Below are 17,680 nucleotides of genomic sequence, written 5' to 3' on the forward strand. Positions count from 1 at the left end.
GAGTTTCTGCAGCCCCAGGTGACCCCCGAGAATGTGCTGGTGGGCTAGATCTAACACAAGCTTGCGATAAGCCTTGGGGACCACCAACTGTTCAGTAGGCTCACCCTGTAGTTGGTTTACCTGATACAACATATCCTGATGAACCATAAAACAGGGAAACACTGAATCTGCCCCAGGTTGTTGTGGTTCACCATCTACTATTAACACATTTTCCCAGGCGCAGATAAGTTTGGGTCCTGACGTTGGGTGGTACCAAAATTATCCCCAGAGACATTGAGGTATGCCAATTCAGGACCCGGCGGCAAGTCCTTCACATCTCACACCTAGCGGGGTTGTCTCCCCCTCTGCCACCAAAGTGGCGGTCACCCCTACCGCTGGCCATTCGGTCTTAGGTTCCTAGAGTTCTAGTCCCCCCCCTGAGCCGGGCCACTCTGCTAGGGTTACCCCTGTCTGATGGGTATCAGTCACTGTCATAGCAGGCCACAGTGCCGGGAAGCCCTGGAAGTCTCTCCCTATTATAAGTTCGTAGTGTAAATTTGTGGAAACTGCCACTTCGTGAGTTCATCTGCCGGCCCCTGTGGTTAGAGACACCAGGGCGGTGGGATAGTCTTTTAAGTCTCCATTGATGCACATTACCCAGACTTTCCGGCCAGTATACTCCACTGACCGTACCAGAGGAGCCCTTACTAGGGACACCAGACTCCCTGAGTCCAGCAGGGCCTCCGCTGGAGTGTCTCCTACCTCCACCTGGCACAGATGGTTTAGAGTTTTTGGGGTACCTGCTGAACACAGCTTCCTGGCATATAGCGACTGACGGTAGCCATAGTTAGTATCCATGGGTTCCACCTGATGGGGACAGTCAGCCCTTACATGGCCCAGCTGCTGACACTGCCAGTAGACTATCGGAGCAAGGTCCGTACAGGGTACACCCTGGGTGGGTTTGGTTGAGACAAGTCACCGGGTCTGGGATGGAGATTTATGGGGTTTGACTGCCTCCCTCCCAAAAGAACCCTCTGTAACAGTCTTAGTAGCCTCGTAACGCTCCATCAGGTCCATCATTTCTGGGGCGTTGCCAGGAGACACCTGGCCAATCCAGAGGGGGTGGCAGAGCCCTCCAGAACATATCAGCCAATAGTCTATCCAGCATAGCTGGGGGACTCAGCACATCAGGCTGTAGCCACATTTGCAAGAGGTGGAGTAAGTCATAATACTGGGGTCTCACAGGCTCCGCCGGCTTAAACCCCCACTGATGTACGCCACTGGTCACGGATAGCTTTTCCTTTATGGCCACTTTCTCGTACATCGCCAGCTAGGTCTCGATGTCATCTGCAGGGGTCATCTTAGGAATTGTGGCACGGACTGCTTTCCGGGCATCATGGACGCTCGGGGTTGCTCCTGTTGTCTGGAAAGCCATCACGTGTTGTAGCATCAATTGGTTAGTCTCCTGCTGCTGCTTATTAGCTTCCCGCTGCTGCAGGTTTGTCTCTCGCTGCCGCAGATTAGCCTCCATAAGGGCCTTCACAACAGCCTCCATTTTGTCATGGGGCACTGGTTGTAAAACGGCTAGTTTAATGTACGACATACAACCGTGCCTGAAAAATGCAGAAACAAAAAATATCGGCGTTCACGCTAGCCTCACTGCTCGTGCCCGCATCCTCCACCAATTGTGGGGTTTCGCTCTGGTAGGGTGAGCGGGCGCAGTACAGAGGCAAAATACAAGTTCTTAACTTAAAACGTCAGTGTTTATTCACACTTGAGGCAATTGCACCAAACAGCAGGTAACTTTGCAGTCTTGGTGTTAGTTCACACACGATGGAAAGTTCATATAACACAAGTCACCTTGCTGGCAGTTCTGCCTCCAGTAGTCCACAGCAGGCTTTAGGGGGCCTGTTTCCCCGGCGTGCGGCTCTCAGCCCTTCAGCACTGCAGAAAGCCTCAGATCCCCAAAACAGAAACATCTCTGCTGAGCCCAGCTGCCTATTTAAGGACAGCCAGGTGCTGCCAAAACCCAGATCGGCACTTATACTCCGGTCCGGTATTTGACCTCACCTGGCTGGAAACCAGCCCAGCCGCACATGCTGGGAGGAAAGTACCTGCCTTGCCAGACACAACCCCTGACTGTGTCACAACATATACAAGCACACACACGTATGTTACATATACGAGCACAAGTACACGTATGTTACATAACAGCACACATACATGTACATTACACACATACATGTACATTACACATCTATGAGCACACATACATGCACATTACACACATACGAGCACACATACACATCTACGAGCACACATACACATCTACGAGCACACATACACATCTACGAGCACACATACACATCTACGAGCACACATACACATCTACGAGCACACATACACATCTACGAGCACACATACACATCTACGAGCACACATACACATCTACGAGCACACATACATGTACATTACACACAGACGAGCACACATACATGTACACTACACACAGACGAGCACACATACATGCACATTACATATACACGTAGGCTCGCTCCACATACATGTATATACACGTGAATTCACACGTGATGAGGTCAGCGCCGCTCTTAGACGCGGTATCAGCTCGCATACCATCAGAGATAACAATGTGCCCAGTGACAGGCACCAGGGGGGCACCTACCCGTTCTGGCTATCGAGGCTGGGGCTTCGCGCCTCCGGGGCCCCCGCCGTCTCTCGCTCCGGGGCCTTCTTGTGCTTTCTTTGCTTCTTCTTGCTCTTCTTTCCTGAACTGTTACCTGAAACTGGGAGAGGGCAGCGGTGAATGAGCGGGCACCATTACAGGGACACCACCAAATGCATATTATACAGACAGGTAGGGGTTAACAGAGGGGATGTAATGTCATAACGGCCTGGCTGGAGATTAGCAGCCCACCCTATGTGGATGGAAGCCCCCCTCCCCCTCCGGCCACGTCTTGGGGTGCTCACCTTTCTTGGAGCTCATGTCCGAGGTGGAGAGGCAGTGGGCAGGAGAGGGGACATAATGAGCGAGGACAGGCAGGGGGGGAGGGGGGCAGACAGCTGGCAGCAGGGTGGGAGACGGCCGGGACACAGCTGCACCCGGAGGAGACGACACCGAGGGGACCCTGCTGCACGAGATGTCAGCGGACAGACAGACGGGCGGCCGCGGAGGAGCAGCGATGTCACCACAGCGTCACCGGGTGGGAGGGAGGAGACATGACAGCCGAGAGGAGGCCCCGCCCCGAGCGGACCGAGGAGAGAGCCGTGTTCTCTGGGAGCAGCTTATCTGGGGCGCTGGACTTTTCACACATGATATTCATGGGTCACTGAAATCTGTAGCGTCCTCCATAACAATGCCCTCCAATAACAATGCCAGCCCCCCATAACAATGTCACCCCCCATAACAATGCCCCCCCCCATAACAATGTCACCCTCATAACAATGTCAGCAACCCATAACAATGCCAGCCCCCCCATAACAATGCCACCCCCCATAACAATGCCAGCCCCCCATAACAATTTAGCTGGCTTGGGCGTAGTGGTCTGTTGACGCCCCCCTCTGGCACCGGTGGCCAAAGTTCATCCTTGCAATGCCGCTCTCTGTACCACTACCCACCATGGTACAACTTTACCACTGCCCACCGTGGTACTGCTATACCACTGCCCGCCATAGTACAACTATTCCACTGCCCACCGTGTTATTGCTATACTACCCACCATGGTACCACTATAACACTGCCCACCATGGTACAGCTATACCAATACCCACCATAATACCACTATTCCACTGCCAACCATGGTAGGCCTATACGATACCACGGCACATCATGGTACCGCTATACCACTGCCCACCATGATACCGCTATACCACTGCCCACCATGGTACCGCTATACCACTGCTAGCCAGAAACACATACTGCCATCGTCTGCAGACCTCTATAGATCCCCCTGTAGGACTGTCAGCTACAGATATCACCATAATACCGCCCCCCACAAGCCTCCCTGTTAACTTCTCTGTACCAGATGTCCCCATAACACCGCCAACCATATATACCGCCATATATACCACTTTATACTGGCTGGGAATTCTGTGCTTTGACCTCGTGGTGTTCAGTGTCGGTGATGGCAGCGTATGGCTTTGGTGGTCCACTTTCTGGAAGTATCTACAGTAAGTGACCCAGATTGGGATCTTCAGCACTTCAGGTGATGGGTTCATGAATGGGTCATCCTCTTGGTGGCCATACTGACGACACGTCTTCTGACCTCAATGCCCAGTTGTGTTCCACCGGGGGAACAGATGACAAAATGCAAACCAAAGGGCGAGGAGGTCTTACATGTGTCCGACAGGTATCCGAATCTATCATATTGCGGAGGAACATGTCCTCTTGCGGTATTCTTCCGGTCAGTCCCATGCAAGTCATTCCTTCTCAGCTAGTTGTAGTTGGTAACAAGGACTGAGCTGCAATACCAGACACCGCCTAAGGGTGGCGCTGTTTCAGTTCACCATGAAATGCGGTCACCTACGAGACCCCTAATTGCTGAGGATTAGTGAGAGAACGGACATTACCCTGGGTCTCTATTTGAGCATTTGGTAGGATTTGATTCTTCATTTAAAGGGCATCTGTCAGCAGTTTTGCACCTATGACACTGGCTGACCTGTTACATGTGCACTTGGCAGCTGAAGACATCTGTGTTGGTCCCATGTTCATATGTGCCCACATTACTGAGAAAAATGATGTTTTAATTTATGCAAATGAGCCTCTAGGAGCAACGGGGGCGTTACCATTACACCTAGAGACTCCGCTCTCTCTGCAACTGCTGCGCCCTCTGCACTTTGACAGGATCTGGAGTGATGACATTTTCATTGCCCGGCCCTGTCAATTAAAGTGCAGAGGACGCGGCAGTTGCAGAGAGAGCAGAGCCTCTAGGTGTAATGGTAACGCCCCCGTTGCTCCTAGAGGCTCATTTGCATATATTAAAACTTAATTTTTCTCAGCAATGCAGACACATATGAACATGGGACCAACACAGACGTCTTCAGCTGCCGAGTGCACATGTAACAGGTCAGCCAGTGCCATAGGTACAAAACTGCTGACAGATGCCCTTTAATTATGGAAATGTTATACACTCCCCAAAATCTCAGGACGCGATGAAATACCGTTTTCTGGTGGCACATTAATACGATCCTTACCCTGAAGAATCTCTGTAAGTTGTCATTGCCAGTTGGCGTGTGACATCACTGTCCCCGATTCTACATTGTCACAATATCGGATTCTCAAATCCAGTATCCAAAAACTCCTGGCTCCCTTCCCAGCCTTATAATAGCGGTATTTATTAGTGCTGGCGCTGCGGGTATTATACTGTATCCTGGTAGTGGAGGGGCGAGAGATGAGCAGAATTTACCTTCATTCACTACTCTCAGCTTTAGGGCCAGTTCACACTGAGTTTTTTGGTGCTGATTTTGGAGCGTTTCTGCCTCAAAATCAGCCCCAAAAAACGGCGGAAAACAGCCTCCCATTCATTTCAGTGGGAAGCAGCACTTGCTTTTTTTTTAAATCCGCGCCGAATCTCCTATTGAAATGAATGGGAAGTATCAAAAAACAGCTTTGTGTAAGTCCATGCGTTTATGACATGTTTTTGGTGCAGATCCGCGAAGTGAACATTGGTTAAAAAAAAATGCATAAAAAAAGCTGCATTAAAAACGTGCAAAAAAAAATAATCGTGGATTCCGCAAAACAAATTTTAGCATGTTTTCAAAATCCATCATGTGAACATCATTCACACATCCGTGACGACATCCATGAAGATGTCCATGAAGGATCCGTGTTTGGTCCGTGTGTCATCCGTGTTTCACGAACACTGCTCAGCTGAACACGAAGGGCTCATGCACACGAACATATTTCCTTTCCGTGTCCCGTAGGCAGAACCATTCACTTCAATGGGTCCACAAAAAAACGGAAATGACTGCATTCCGTTTCCGTATGTCCGCGTGGCTTGTCCGCAAAAAAGATAGAACATGTTCAATTCTTTTCCTTTTTTGCGGGATAGGCATTGTTACAATGTTCCGGATGTTACACGGACGTCATCCGTATTTTTTGCGGATCCGTGTTTGGCGGACCGCAAAATAAATGTGGCCGTGTGCATGAGCCCTAATTTCCAGATCATCTCATGGCAATGGTCCGTGAAAACCAGGGGCCGAACACTGACAACGCGTTGTGTCCGTGGTTTTCATGCACACGTCCGTATGTATTTTGCGGTCCGCAAAAACTACGGATGACGTCCGTGTGCATTCCGTATTTTAAGGAACGGAACAGCCGGCCCCTAATAGAACAGTCCTACCCTAGTCCGTAATGCGGACCATAATAGGACATGTTCTTTTCTTTTGCGGAAACGGAATGCACTCGGAGTAACTTCCGTTTTTTGGGGGGGACTTATTGAAATGAATGGTTCCGTATACAGTCTGCAAAAAAAAACAACTGGTACGGACGCGGAAAGAAAATACGTTCGTGTGCATGAGGCCTCATAGATAGGGCGTGCTCCCACGGTGTCACCACTGACCCACGGTTCGTGGAAATCCACACGTTCCAGTCAATGTGTACGTGTGCGGTCCAACACAAGTGTGTACGTAGCCTAGGACAACCCCTTTTAAATAAATATCCGCAAAAAAAAATGCAGATCGGACGCGGGACGCAAAATACGGTCGTGTGCATGAGGCCTAATCCCTTTAGAACGTTAGGCACCTTATATCAATTTGCCCCCTTCAGCATTGGTATATCTGGTTTCCTGGGCTCCTAGTGTTGAGCGCGAATATTCGAAAAGCACATTTTTATCGCGAATATCGTCACTTTGAGAATTTGCGAATAATTAGAATATAGCGCTATGTACTAGTACACATCAGGTGATCATCCCTCCCTTCTTCTAGCTTGTGGGCCAATGAGAAGGCTTTGTCACCGCTTAGCAACATCCCCAGCAACCAAAAGAAAAGTTGCCTGCCCCACGCCGGTATTTCGCGCGCATTACGCAAATAATACATTGACGATTTTCGCAGTCAAGAATATAATCTGGAATTCGCAAATATATGACAAATATTCTATAAAATATTCGCGAAATATCGGAAATTCTAATCTTGCCCCTGCCGCTCATCACTACTAGTTGCCTTTTGAAGCCGCAGACTGGCATTGAGTGTACACACAAATCCTTTTCCATCGAAGATTCTCCCAGTTCTGATCCATTCAGGGCATTTGCGTTTGCCCAAAAATACTGTATATAACGTCACCTTTGTCAAGGTAAAACGCCATCTGCCATTTGGCGACCCATGTGGCCAATTCATCTGGGTCACCCTGTGGGGACTGGACGTTCAGAACTGTATCTAGGATGCTTTGAGTCATTTAGAAACAGTAACGGTCCCAGGACGGACCCTTCGGCACTCCGCTTACACCACTAGTCCTGATCATGACTATTCTTTTCATTTTGAATCCACGAGATGGCACAATGTAGCCCCTGCGAGGGTGGGCACGGCCTGTCTGGGGTAAGGTTTGGGCCGACTAGAATGAACCCTAATGAAGATGTCTTCCATCTGTAATAGCTGGAATCTGCTGCCTCCAAGTGGTGAATCATGGCACTGCAGACAAACCTCCCTGATATTGTCATAACTTTTTTATTTTTCCATTCACATAGTTGTATTGGAGCTTGTTTTTTTATGTGGAACAAGTTCATACCTCCCAACCGTCCTAGATCCGGCGGGACAGTCCTGGATTACAGTGGCTGTCCCGCTACAGGGGAGGTATGCAGGGCCGGCCTTTGGGGTGTGCGGGCTGTGCGGCCGCACAGGGCGCCATAGCAACAGGGGCGCCGGGCGGCTGACAGCTCGCAGTGTAATATGCGGCAGGCGAGCGAGCTGGCGGCGGCGGCTGGGCACAGGGAGATGAGCGCTTCCATTGTGGAAGCACTCATCTCCAGTCATCTGTATCGCCGTCCTCAGGACAGCGATACAGATGCCTGCCTGTGCTGCGGTAGGGAAGGGAGAGGCGTGTCCCTTTCCCTTCCTCTGATAGGCTGCCGGCCTAGTGCCTGCAGCCTATCAGAGGCCGGCGCAGGTGGCGCGATGACGTCATCGCGCCGCCTGAGCCATAAAGCGTGGGACACAGGCCAGAAGAGGCCTGCATCGCATCACTGACATGGAAGTAAGTATGTGTTTTTTTTTATTTTTTTATTATGTACAATACTTTTACTGGCGGGGGCTGTTATTACTGGCAAAGGGGGGGCTGTGTGTTATTACTGGCAAAGGGGGGGCTGTTATTACTGGCAAAGGGGGGGCTGTGTGTTATTACTGGCAAAGGGGGGGCTGTTATTACTGGCGGGGGCTGTTATTACTGGCAAAGGGGGGGGCTGTTATTACTGGCAAAGGGGGGGCTCTTATTACTGGGGGCTGTTATTACTGGCAAAGGGGGGGGCTGTTATTACTGGCAAAGGGGGGGCTCTTATTACTGGCGGGGGCTGTTATTACTGGCAAAGGGGAGCTATTTGTTATTACTGGCAAAGGGGGGGCTGTTATTACTGGCGGGGGCTGTTATTACTGGTGGGGGCTGTTATTACTGGCAAAGGGGGGGCTGTTTTATTACTGGCAAAGGGGGGGCTGTTATTACTGGCAAAGGGGAGCTATTATTACTGGCAAAGGGGGGGCTGTTATTACTGACACAGAGGGGCTGTTATTACTGGGGGCTGTTATTACTGGCACAGAGGGGCTCTTATTACTGGGGGCTGTTATTACTGGCACAGAGGGGCTCTTATTACTGGGGGCTGTTATTACTGGCACACAGGGGCTCTTATTACTGGGGGCTGTTATTACTGGCACAGAGGGGCTCTTATTACTGGGGGCTGTTATTACTGGCACAGAGGGTCTGTTATTACTGGGGGCTGTTATTACTGGCACAGAGGGGCTGTTATTACTGGGGGCTGTTATTACTGGCACAGGGGGGCTGTTATTACTGGGGGCTGCTATTACTGGCACAGGGGGGCTGCTATTACTGGCATAGGGGGCTATTATTACTGGCACGGGGGGGGTTGTTAATACTGGCACATGATTGGGGGCACTATAGGGGCATCTACTGAGGCCACAAAAAAGGGGTATTTTATATGGGCTCTCTGTACAGTACAATTTTATACTGGGACACATGGTGGGTACTATGGGGAAGGGGGGAGAGGAGTACTATGGGGTCATCTACGGGGGGCACTAAGAAGGGGTATTTTATACTTGCAAATTATGGGGGACAATGAGGGCATCTACTGGAGCATTTTATACTGGTACATTATGGGGGGCACTAGGAGGAAGGAGGGTGTGGAGCACTACGGGGTCATTTACTAGGGGCACTATATAGGGGTATTTTATACTGGCACATTATGGGGGCACTATGAGGACATTAGCTCAAATGGGGGCATTACAAGGGGGTATTTTTTGCACTGTCACATTATAAGGAGAATTATTACTACTGGGGGGGGCATTATGGTGGGCTTTATTACTCCCCCATGGTATGACCCCCTAGTAGCAGCACCAGCCTCTCCCTGCTCTGCTATCCCTCTGCCCCTTCTCCATATACGTATTATGAAATCTTTCTCATTAGGATAAAACACCTCATCAGCTCCACCGAGCCCCCGGCCAAAGTGTGGAAGTGGCGTCCGAGATCCCCAAGGGCCAAGCCAAGTAATTGTAAGTGTTCATGTGAAATATGTTTGTTATACACATATAGCCTACACTGTGCCCCACAATATATATATTATAATATATCTTTTTTTTGAGAGGGGGGGCGCCACAAGGTTAGCTCGCACAGGGCGCCTGAACACCTAAGGCCGGCCCTGGAGGTATGTCCCGCTTTCTGGCAGCTGTCTCTGTTTCCATAGGAAGCAGAGACAGCTTCCTGTGTATTAGGATAAAGCAGAGAGCCAGCATTGGATCCCTGCTTCATCACCCCCCCCCCCCTGTGCAGGGGCGGGGCCAGCAGGCAGTCAGCCTCGGCTCCGCCTCCTCCACAGACCAGAGCAGCCGATGTCCTGCTGCCACTAGGAATGAGGTAAGTAGATGGTGTTTATTTTTTTTACTTTCTGTGAGTGCCACATAACTGGACATATTACTGGGGGCACAGCTGGGCATATTACTGGGGGCACATCTGGGCATATTACTGGGGGCACATCTGGGCATATTACTGGGGGCACATCTGGGCATATTACTGGGGGCACATCTGGGCATATTACTGGGGGCACATCTGGGCATATTACTGGGGGCACAGCTGGGCATATTACTGGGGGCATATAACGGTATATTACTGGAGGCACATATGGGCATATTACTGAGGGCCCATAACTGGACATATTACTGGGGGCACAGCTGGGCATATTACTGGGGGCATATAACAGGGTATATTACTGGAGGCACTTCTGGGCATATTACTGAGGGCACATAACTGGACATATTACTGGGGGCACAGCTGGGCATATTACTGGGGGCACAGCTGGGCATATTACTGGGAGCATATAACGGTATATTACTGGAGGCACATATTGGCATATTACTGGGGGCATATAACAGGGTATATTACTGGAGGCACATTTGGGCATATTACTGAGGGCTCATAACTGGACATATTACTGGGGGCACAGCTGGGCATATTACTGGAGGCATATAACAGGGTATATTACTGGAGGCACATTTGGGCATATTACTGAGGGCACATAACTGGACATATTACTGGGGGCACAGCTGGGCATATTACTGGGAGCATATAACGGTATATTACTGGAGGCACATCTGGGCATATTACTGAGGGCACATAACTGGACATATTACTGGGGGCACAGCTGGGCATATAACAGGGTATATTACTGGAGGCACATTTGGGCATATTACTGAGGGCACATAACTGGGGGCACAGCTGGGCATATTACTGGGAGCATATAACGGTATATTACTGGAGGCACATATGGACATATTACTGAGGGCTCATAACTGGACATATTACTGGGGGCACAGCTGGGCATATTACTGGAGGCGCATCTGGGCATATTACTGAGGGCACATAACTGGACATATTACTGGGGGCACAGCTGGGCATAATTCTGTGAGAGGGCACAATGTGGGCATAAATACTGTTCTGTGGCATGAAGGGGGAACAATTACTATGTGGGGGCCCTAAGAGGACTGGTTGGGATTAGGTGCATAGTTATGTTTTGGGCGGAGTTAGAGGTGTGGCCTAGTGCAGAAAAAAATTGCGGCTGCTCGCTTTGCCCACCACACGATGTGTCCCTCTTTTGTTCATTTAGAAAGTTGGGAGGTCTGCAAGTTGTACTAGTCTGAAGAGATGTAATAGGGGAGCTACTGTTAAAGGGGTTATCGGGGTTCAGAGCTGAACCCGGGCATATCCCCATTTTCACCCAGGCAGTCCCTCTGAGATGAGCATTTCATGCTCTGATGCTTTCTTTCGCCCTGAGCAAGCTTTTTCTGAAGATCTGGTGACATACGGGGCTCTCCGAGGGTAAGGTTTCCGCCTAGCAGTGAGCTCGATGATGTCACCAGCAGTGATGTGCGGGCTTTAGCGCTACACTAGCCTGTAAAATGGGGGGGGGGGGGGGTAGTTCCCTTTGCAATGTAGCAGTGGACCCGTCCTGTGTGGATGTTCCTAAAATATATGTGAGAGCATGTACATAAAGTGACACAGGCGAGTTGCGGGTATAAATGGCGAAGACACAATGCCGGTGCAGAGGACGTGGCAGGACAGTAAGGTCTCACTCCAGCAGCAGGGGTTTCATCAATAGTATGCGGTGCGCCACAGTCTTACCTACCTGTAAGTAGGTGTGTACTGAGCTCCCTCTGGTGGCAGGTGCAGGCAAGCAATAGTTTTCAGCTGAATTTTATGTTTACATAAAGGGAGTCCCTGCTGGTAATATTCAGACCTCCCAACTCTTGAAAAGCCCAAGGTGGGAACAAAAATCAGCGGCGCATGTAGCACACCATGGCAATATATATATTTTTGTTTTACACCAAGCCACGCCTTTTACTCTGCCTAATGCCTACCTATACGTGCCAATTCGTTTTGTGCCCCCACACAATAATAGTGGCCCACACAGTTATCCCTCTAGTGTGCCAGCACTGTAAGAATGCCCCATTTGTGCCTCTGACACAGTATGATGCACCCATAGACAGTACCCCCACACATTATGAGGCCCCCATAAGTGCCCGCTATACCCCCAATTGTGCCCTACACACAGTATGATGCACCCATAAGGGCCCCACGTAAGTGTCCCCTATACAATATACCCTAAAAAAGGGCCCACCACACAGTATGATGCCCCCTACACAATATGAGGCCCCCATAAGTTCCCCCTATACCATATGACTCCACCAAAAGTGCCCCCTTCACATAGTATGATTGCCCTCACACAGTATGAGGAACCCATAAGTGCCCTCCACACAGTATGGGGCCTCAATAAGTGCCCCCTACACAGTGATGCCCCCTTACTTTGAAACAAACCTATGCCACGTTCCCACAATGAGCGGTGCAGAGCAGGACCGCTCTTGTCTCCGGTCTATGTCGTCTGTGGCTCGGCGTGGCAGGCCCAATGATGTCACCGTATCGCGCCCACCTTCGCTGAACCACTGGCAGCAGTGGAATGGTGGAGCAGGGAGCTGATGGTTCCCTTCTTCACTACTGTATCCTGAGGATGCACATACAGATGGCCCCATGTTGTAGGTGGGCAGCACAAAATACTGCCGTCCGCACTGCAGTATTCAACTGTATCATGGTCTTATGGACGATGATATACAGGGTGGGCCATTTATATGGACACACCGTAATAAAATGGGAATGGTTGGTGATATTATCTTCCTGTTTGTGGCACATTAGTATATGTGAGGGGGGAAACTTTTCAAGATGGGTGGTGACCATGACCATTTTGAATCCAACTTTTGTTTTTTCAATAGGAAGAGGGTCATGTGACACATCAAACTTATTGGGAATTTCAAAAAAAAAACAATGGTGGTCTTGGTTTTAACATAACTTTATTCTTTCATGAGTTATTTACAAGTTTCTGACCACTTATAAAATGTGTTCAATGTGCTGCCCATTGTGTTGGATTGTCAATGCAACCCTCTTCTCTCAGTCTTCACACACTGATAGCAACACCGCAGGAGAAATGCTAGCACAGGCTTCCAGTATCCGTAGTTTCAGGTGCTGCACATCTGAAATTCAGAATTTGACCATGGTGGCCAAATTCAAAATGGCCACCATGGTCACCACCCATCTTGAAAAGTTTCCCCATTTACTAATGTGCCACAAACAGGAAGTTAATATCACCAACCATTCCCATTTTATTAAGGTGTATCCATATAAATGGCCCACCCTGTACTTGAATTCAGGAGGGCATATGCAGCCGCCAGCCAGGTGCATAAGTACCTGACGCTCCTGGCATTAATTAATTCATCAGTCCACAAAAACATTTCCCTGTAGGGTCCATGGCCAATCCACCCCTGGTGTCAGCTCATTACTTACCTGGCAGGCGACTGTGAGGAGGAATCAGGTGGTTCCTTGAGCATCAGCCAACTGGGAAGTTTCCCGATAGCGGCTTTGGCTAGTCCACCCCTCCTCATAAGCCTTCTTGTGGCTTGGCACATCTCACGATCCTTGCCAACGTTGCCAAAGCTGGAGTCTGCATAGCCAAGAGGAGTTAGTGAGGAGCTACGTGTAAAGAATGAGCCCCGGGAACCTCATTGCTTTTTTTATTTCTGCAAGCCTCTAGTACTAAAAAACGTCATGGATTCAGCACGCGGAGTCCTGATTTATAGCCTGCAGGCATGGCATGGTTTGGTATATGTTCTCAGCTGGGCTTTGTGCCACTAAGCCAGTTTTCGCCCAGAAAAGAACTTTGCAGGAGCAATATGCGGCTGCTGATCACTGTCTTCTCCTTGCTGGTCACCTCTTGCCGTGCTGAGGACTCGTGTCCAGGAAAGTAGCCTCCTTTTGTAAGCTGGTTTGGAATTATTAGCAGTTTATCCATCTGCCCAGGGCTTCTAATCGTAGTATAATATAGCTGGATTTTACATTGCCCTAAATTGTGTCTGATACCGTAGGTCCCATCTGTTGGAAGCCACCTTGTTGCTGGTAGATGGGTCCAACACAGTTCTAATCCAAAATTGACGCAAAAAGCATTTAGGCGTAATTTACAATTTTGAAATACACCTATATTACGCCTATATTCTCACCGCTCACGGTGTTTTTTTTTTGGTATATAGCAAGTATAGCAGTAATGCAATTCAGATTTATTAAAGGCAGACATCATATAGTACATGAAAATCTCTTTCTATGGCCTCATGCATACGACCGTTACGTTCTATGCGGTCTGCAAATTGCGGATCGGCAAAAAACGGAAGCCGGTAGTGTGCCTTGCACAATCTGCGGAACGGAATGGGCGGCCCATTGTAGAAATGCTGATTCTTGTCCGCAAAACGGACAAGAATAGGACATGTTATATTTTTTTGCGGGGCCACGGAACGGAGCAACGGATGCGTTCAGCACACGTAGTGCTGTCCGCATCTTTTGCGGCCCCATTGAAGTGAATGGGTGTCACCGCCAGTTCTGTGAGAAGGTCTGTTAGACGTTCTTCTCTACCTCTTGCATGACGTTCTTTGTTTTGGTTTCACTTTGTCATCTCCTTTCCTTCTCCCAGCTGTCACCTATTTACACTAATTGTCTCCCTTTATATTCCCTCCCATACTGCCTCACTTTGCGGTTTATACTTCTTCCTGGATGAGTTGTTCACTGCTGGATGCTGCTTCTGCTGATTCCTCAGATAAGTCTGTTTCCTTTATTTCTGTTTCCTTGCTGGCTTGATTCTAGGTGACCCTGACTCCGTCCGTATTAAATGCAGGGAGCCGGTGGTCGTGTCCCCTCACTATTATAGGGTTTTCAGGTGTCACATAGTATTAGGTATGTGGGCATGCAATCGTCTACCATAAAGACCTTTGCATGGGCATAGCAGTCAGGTAGAGCTCTAGGGGTTTTATAGGGCTCACCCATATGCTCCTTAGTTTGGGATCAAGCCAGTCGGATGTTTATTTATAAGTTCCAGCTTTCTGCAACACCATCCGTGACATTATAAACCGCCATAACCGTCTTAAGCATGGATCCGGTTTCAGCCTTGATTGACCGCATGCAAGGTCTTTCGCTGGAGGTAGCAGATCTCCGTAAAACTGTGTCTCAGTTTCAGGTGCCCGGTTCTGCTGGCATTCATGGAGTATGTTCCGAGCCTAAGATCTCGCTTCCGGATACGTTGTCCGGGGGTAGTGAGAATTTTGTTCGCTTTAGAGAGGCTTGCAAACTCCATTTTCGCCTACTTCCCCATTCCTCTGGTGATGAGGAGCAGAGGGTGAGGATCATCATCTCGCTGCTCAGGGATAACGCTCAGTCTTGGGCCTTTTCGCTGTCGGTCTGGGCATGGCCCCTCCGATCGGTGGATGAATTTTTTGTAGCCCTGGGGCAGGTATATTATGATCCGGATCGTATTGCTCTGGCTGAATCTAAACTGCGTCTTTTGTGCCAGGGTAAACAGTCCGCAGAGATATATTGTTCTGAATTTCGGAGATGGGCAGCTGAAACTGGTTGGAATGATGCTGCACTCCAAAGTCAATTTTGCCATGGTCTTTCGGAAAGATTGAAAGATGCATTTGCTTTTCATGAGAGACCAGCGTCCTTAGAGTCTGCCATGTCTCTAGCTGTTCGTATTGACAGGCGTCTTAGAGAGAGAGAGAGGAGAGATCACTCCTTCCTGTCATACTCAGTCCAAGGACAGTGGGACTGTCTCATTCAGTGTGAAGGGGTCTCAGTCTCTCTCAATCCCCTCTGAGGAGGAGGCCATGCAGCTGGCTTTGCTTGCCTCTGATAGTAGAGGATTCAGCTCTCAGAGGAGAGTTTGTTTCTGTTGTGGGGGTATAAATCATTTGGCTAATATTTGCCCCTCTAGGAGATTAATGGAGTTTTCTGAGGGTAATAAAAGAAAAACAAAAAGAAAAAAAAAACCTCCAAAAACTTTCCATTTGCTACTATTGGCAAGGTTGATGCAGAAATTGAAGGTTTGCCATTTACTTGTAGTTCCCGTTTTCTCCTACCTGCCAGGGTGGCGCTAGAGAGCAAGAACATTGTGAGATTTTTGTAGATAGTGGAGCAGCTGTCAATCTCATTGATAATCAATTTGCAATAACGCATGGTTTCCAGGTGTGCACTTTGGAAAAGGACATACCTGTTTTTGCTATCGATTCCGCTCCACTTTCTCAAAGATCGTTAAAGGGCATAGTTCACAATATCCGTTTGACTTTGGGTGACGCTCATGTTGAGGATATTTCATGTTTCGTCTTAAGCGGATTACCTACTCCTCTAGTGTTGGGGCTACCCTGGCTCACTAAACATAACCCCACCATTGATTGGCAATCTCTCCCAACCTGAAAGAGTCACTATGCGTACTTATATCTCTGAGAGCCTGAGAAAGGGACACATCCGACCCTCGAAGTCACCTGTTGCTGCTGTTTTTTTTTTTTTTAAGAAAAAAGATGGTTCTTTAAGACCTTGTCTGGATTTCAGGGAGCTGAACCGTATCACAATTCGCGACCCATATCCGCTTCCTCTGATCCCGGACCTGTTTAACCAGATTATTGGGGCTAAGGTTTTTTCTAAGTTGGATTTAAGAGGGGCATACAACCTGGTCAGGGCCAGAGAAGGAGACGAATGGAAGACGGCCTTCAATACCCCTGAGAGTTATTTCGAGAATTTGGTTATGCCCTTTGGTTTGATGAATGCGTCTTCCAACATTTTGTGAACAGCATTTTTCATCATTTAATGGGGAAATTTGTACTGGTGTATCTGGATGACATTTAGATTTTTTCTCCTGATTTCAAGACTCATTGAGACCACCTACGTCAGGTCTTGCTGATTCTGCGGGATAATAAATTGTACGCTAAACTGGAAAAATGTGTGTTTACGGTTCCAGAGATTCAATTTCTTGGTTTTCTTCTCTCCGCTTCTGGTTTTCGCATGGACCCTGAGAAGGTCAGCGCTGTGCTTGATTGGGAGCTTCCTGAGAATCAGAAGGCGCTGATGCGGTTTTTGGGTTTTGCCAATTATTACAGAAAGTTAATTTTGAATTATTCCTCTGTTGTTAAGCCACTCACTGATATGACTAAAAAGGGGGTAGATTTTTCTTCGTGGTCGGTAGATGCGCTTAAAGCCTTTTCTAGTATCAAAGAGAGTTTTGTTTCTGCTCCCATTTTGGTACAACCTGATGTCTCTCTACCTTTTATTGTTGAGGTGGACGCTTCTGAGGTGGGTGCGGTTTTATCTCAGGGTGCCTTTTTCTCAAGGAAACTCTCGTCTGCAGAGAGAAATTACGATGTGAGAGATGGGGAGTTGTTGGCCATCAAATTAGCTTTAGAGGAATGGTGCCATTGGTTAGAGGGAGCCAGACACCCTATTACCGTGTTTACAGACCATAAGAATCTGGCCTACTTGGAATCGGCCAAGCGTCTGAATCCGAGACAGGCCAGATGGTCTTTGTTCTTTTCTAGGTTTAATTTTGTTGTTACGTTCCGCCCTGGGGTTAAAAATATGAAGGCGGATGCCCTGTCACGTTGTTTTCCGGGAGTGGGG

General features: G+C 48.8%; 1 protein-coding gene and 1 long non-coding RNA gene across 2 annotated transcripts in view; one reads left to right on the plus strand and one right to left on the minus strand.

The window, feature by feature from the left end:
- SRPK3 (SRSF protein kinase 3) overlaps window positions 1-3,256 on the minus strand; it is a 39,901-nt gene extending 36,645 nt beyond the window's left edge. The window contains exons 1-2 of the mRNA XM_044305173.1: window positions 2,968-3,256; window positions 2,663-2,783 (exon numbers count right to left, since the gene is read on the minus strand). Of these exons, the coding sequence (XP_044161108.1) occupies window positions 2,663-2,783; window positions 2,968-2,983 (137 nt within the window). The 5' untranslated portion in view covers window positions 2,984-3,256. The remainder of the gene's footprint in view (window positions 1-2,662; window positions 2,784-2,967) is intronic.
- LOC122945949 overlaps window positions 2,718-17,680 on the plus strand; it is a 30,938-nt gene continuing 15,975 nt past the window's right edge. Inside the window, exon 1 of the long non-coding RNA XR_006391189.1 lies at window positions 2,718-2,854. This is a non-coding gene — a long non-coding RNA (uncharacterized LOC122945949). The remainder of the gene's footprint in view (window positions 2,855-17,680) is intronic.

The sequence above is a fragment of the Bufo gargarizans genome, chromosome 9 (assembly GCF_014858855.1).
Source record: "Bufo gargarizans isolate SCDJY-AF-19 chromosome 9, ASM1485885v1, whole genome shotgun sequence".
NCBI lineage: Eukaryota > Metazoa > Chordata > Amphibia > Anura > Bufonidae > Bufo > Bufo gargarizans.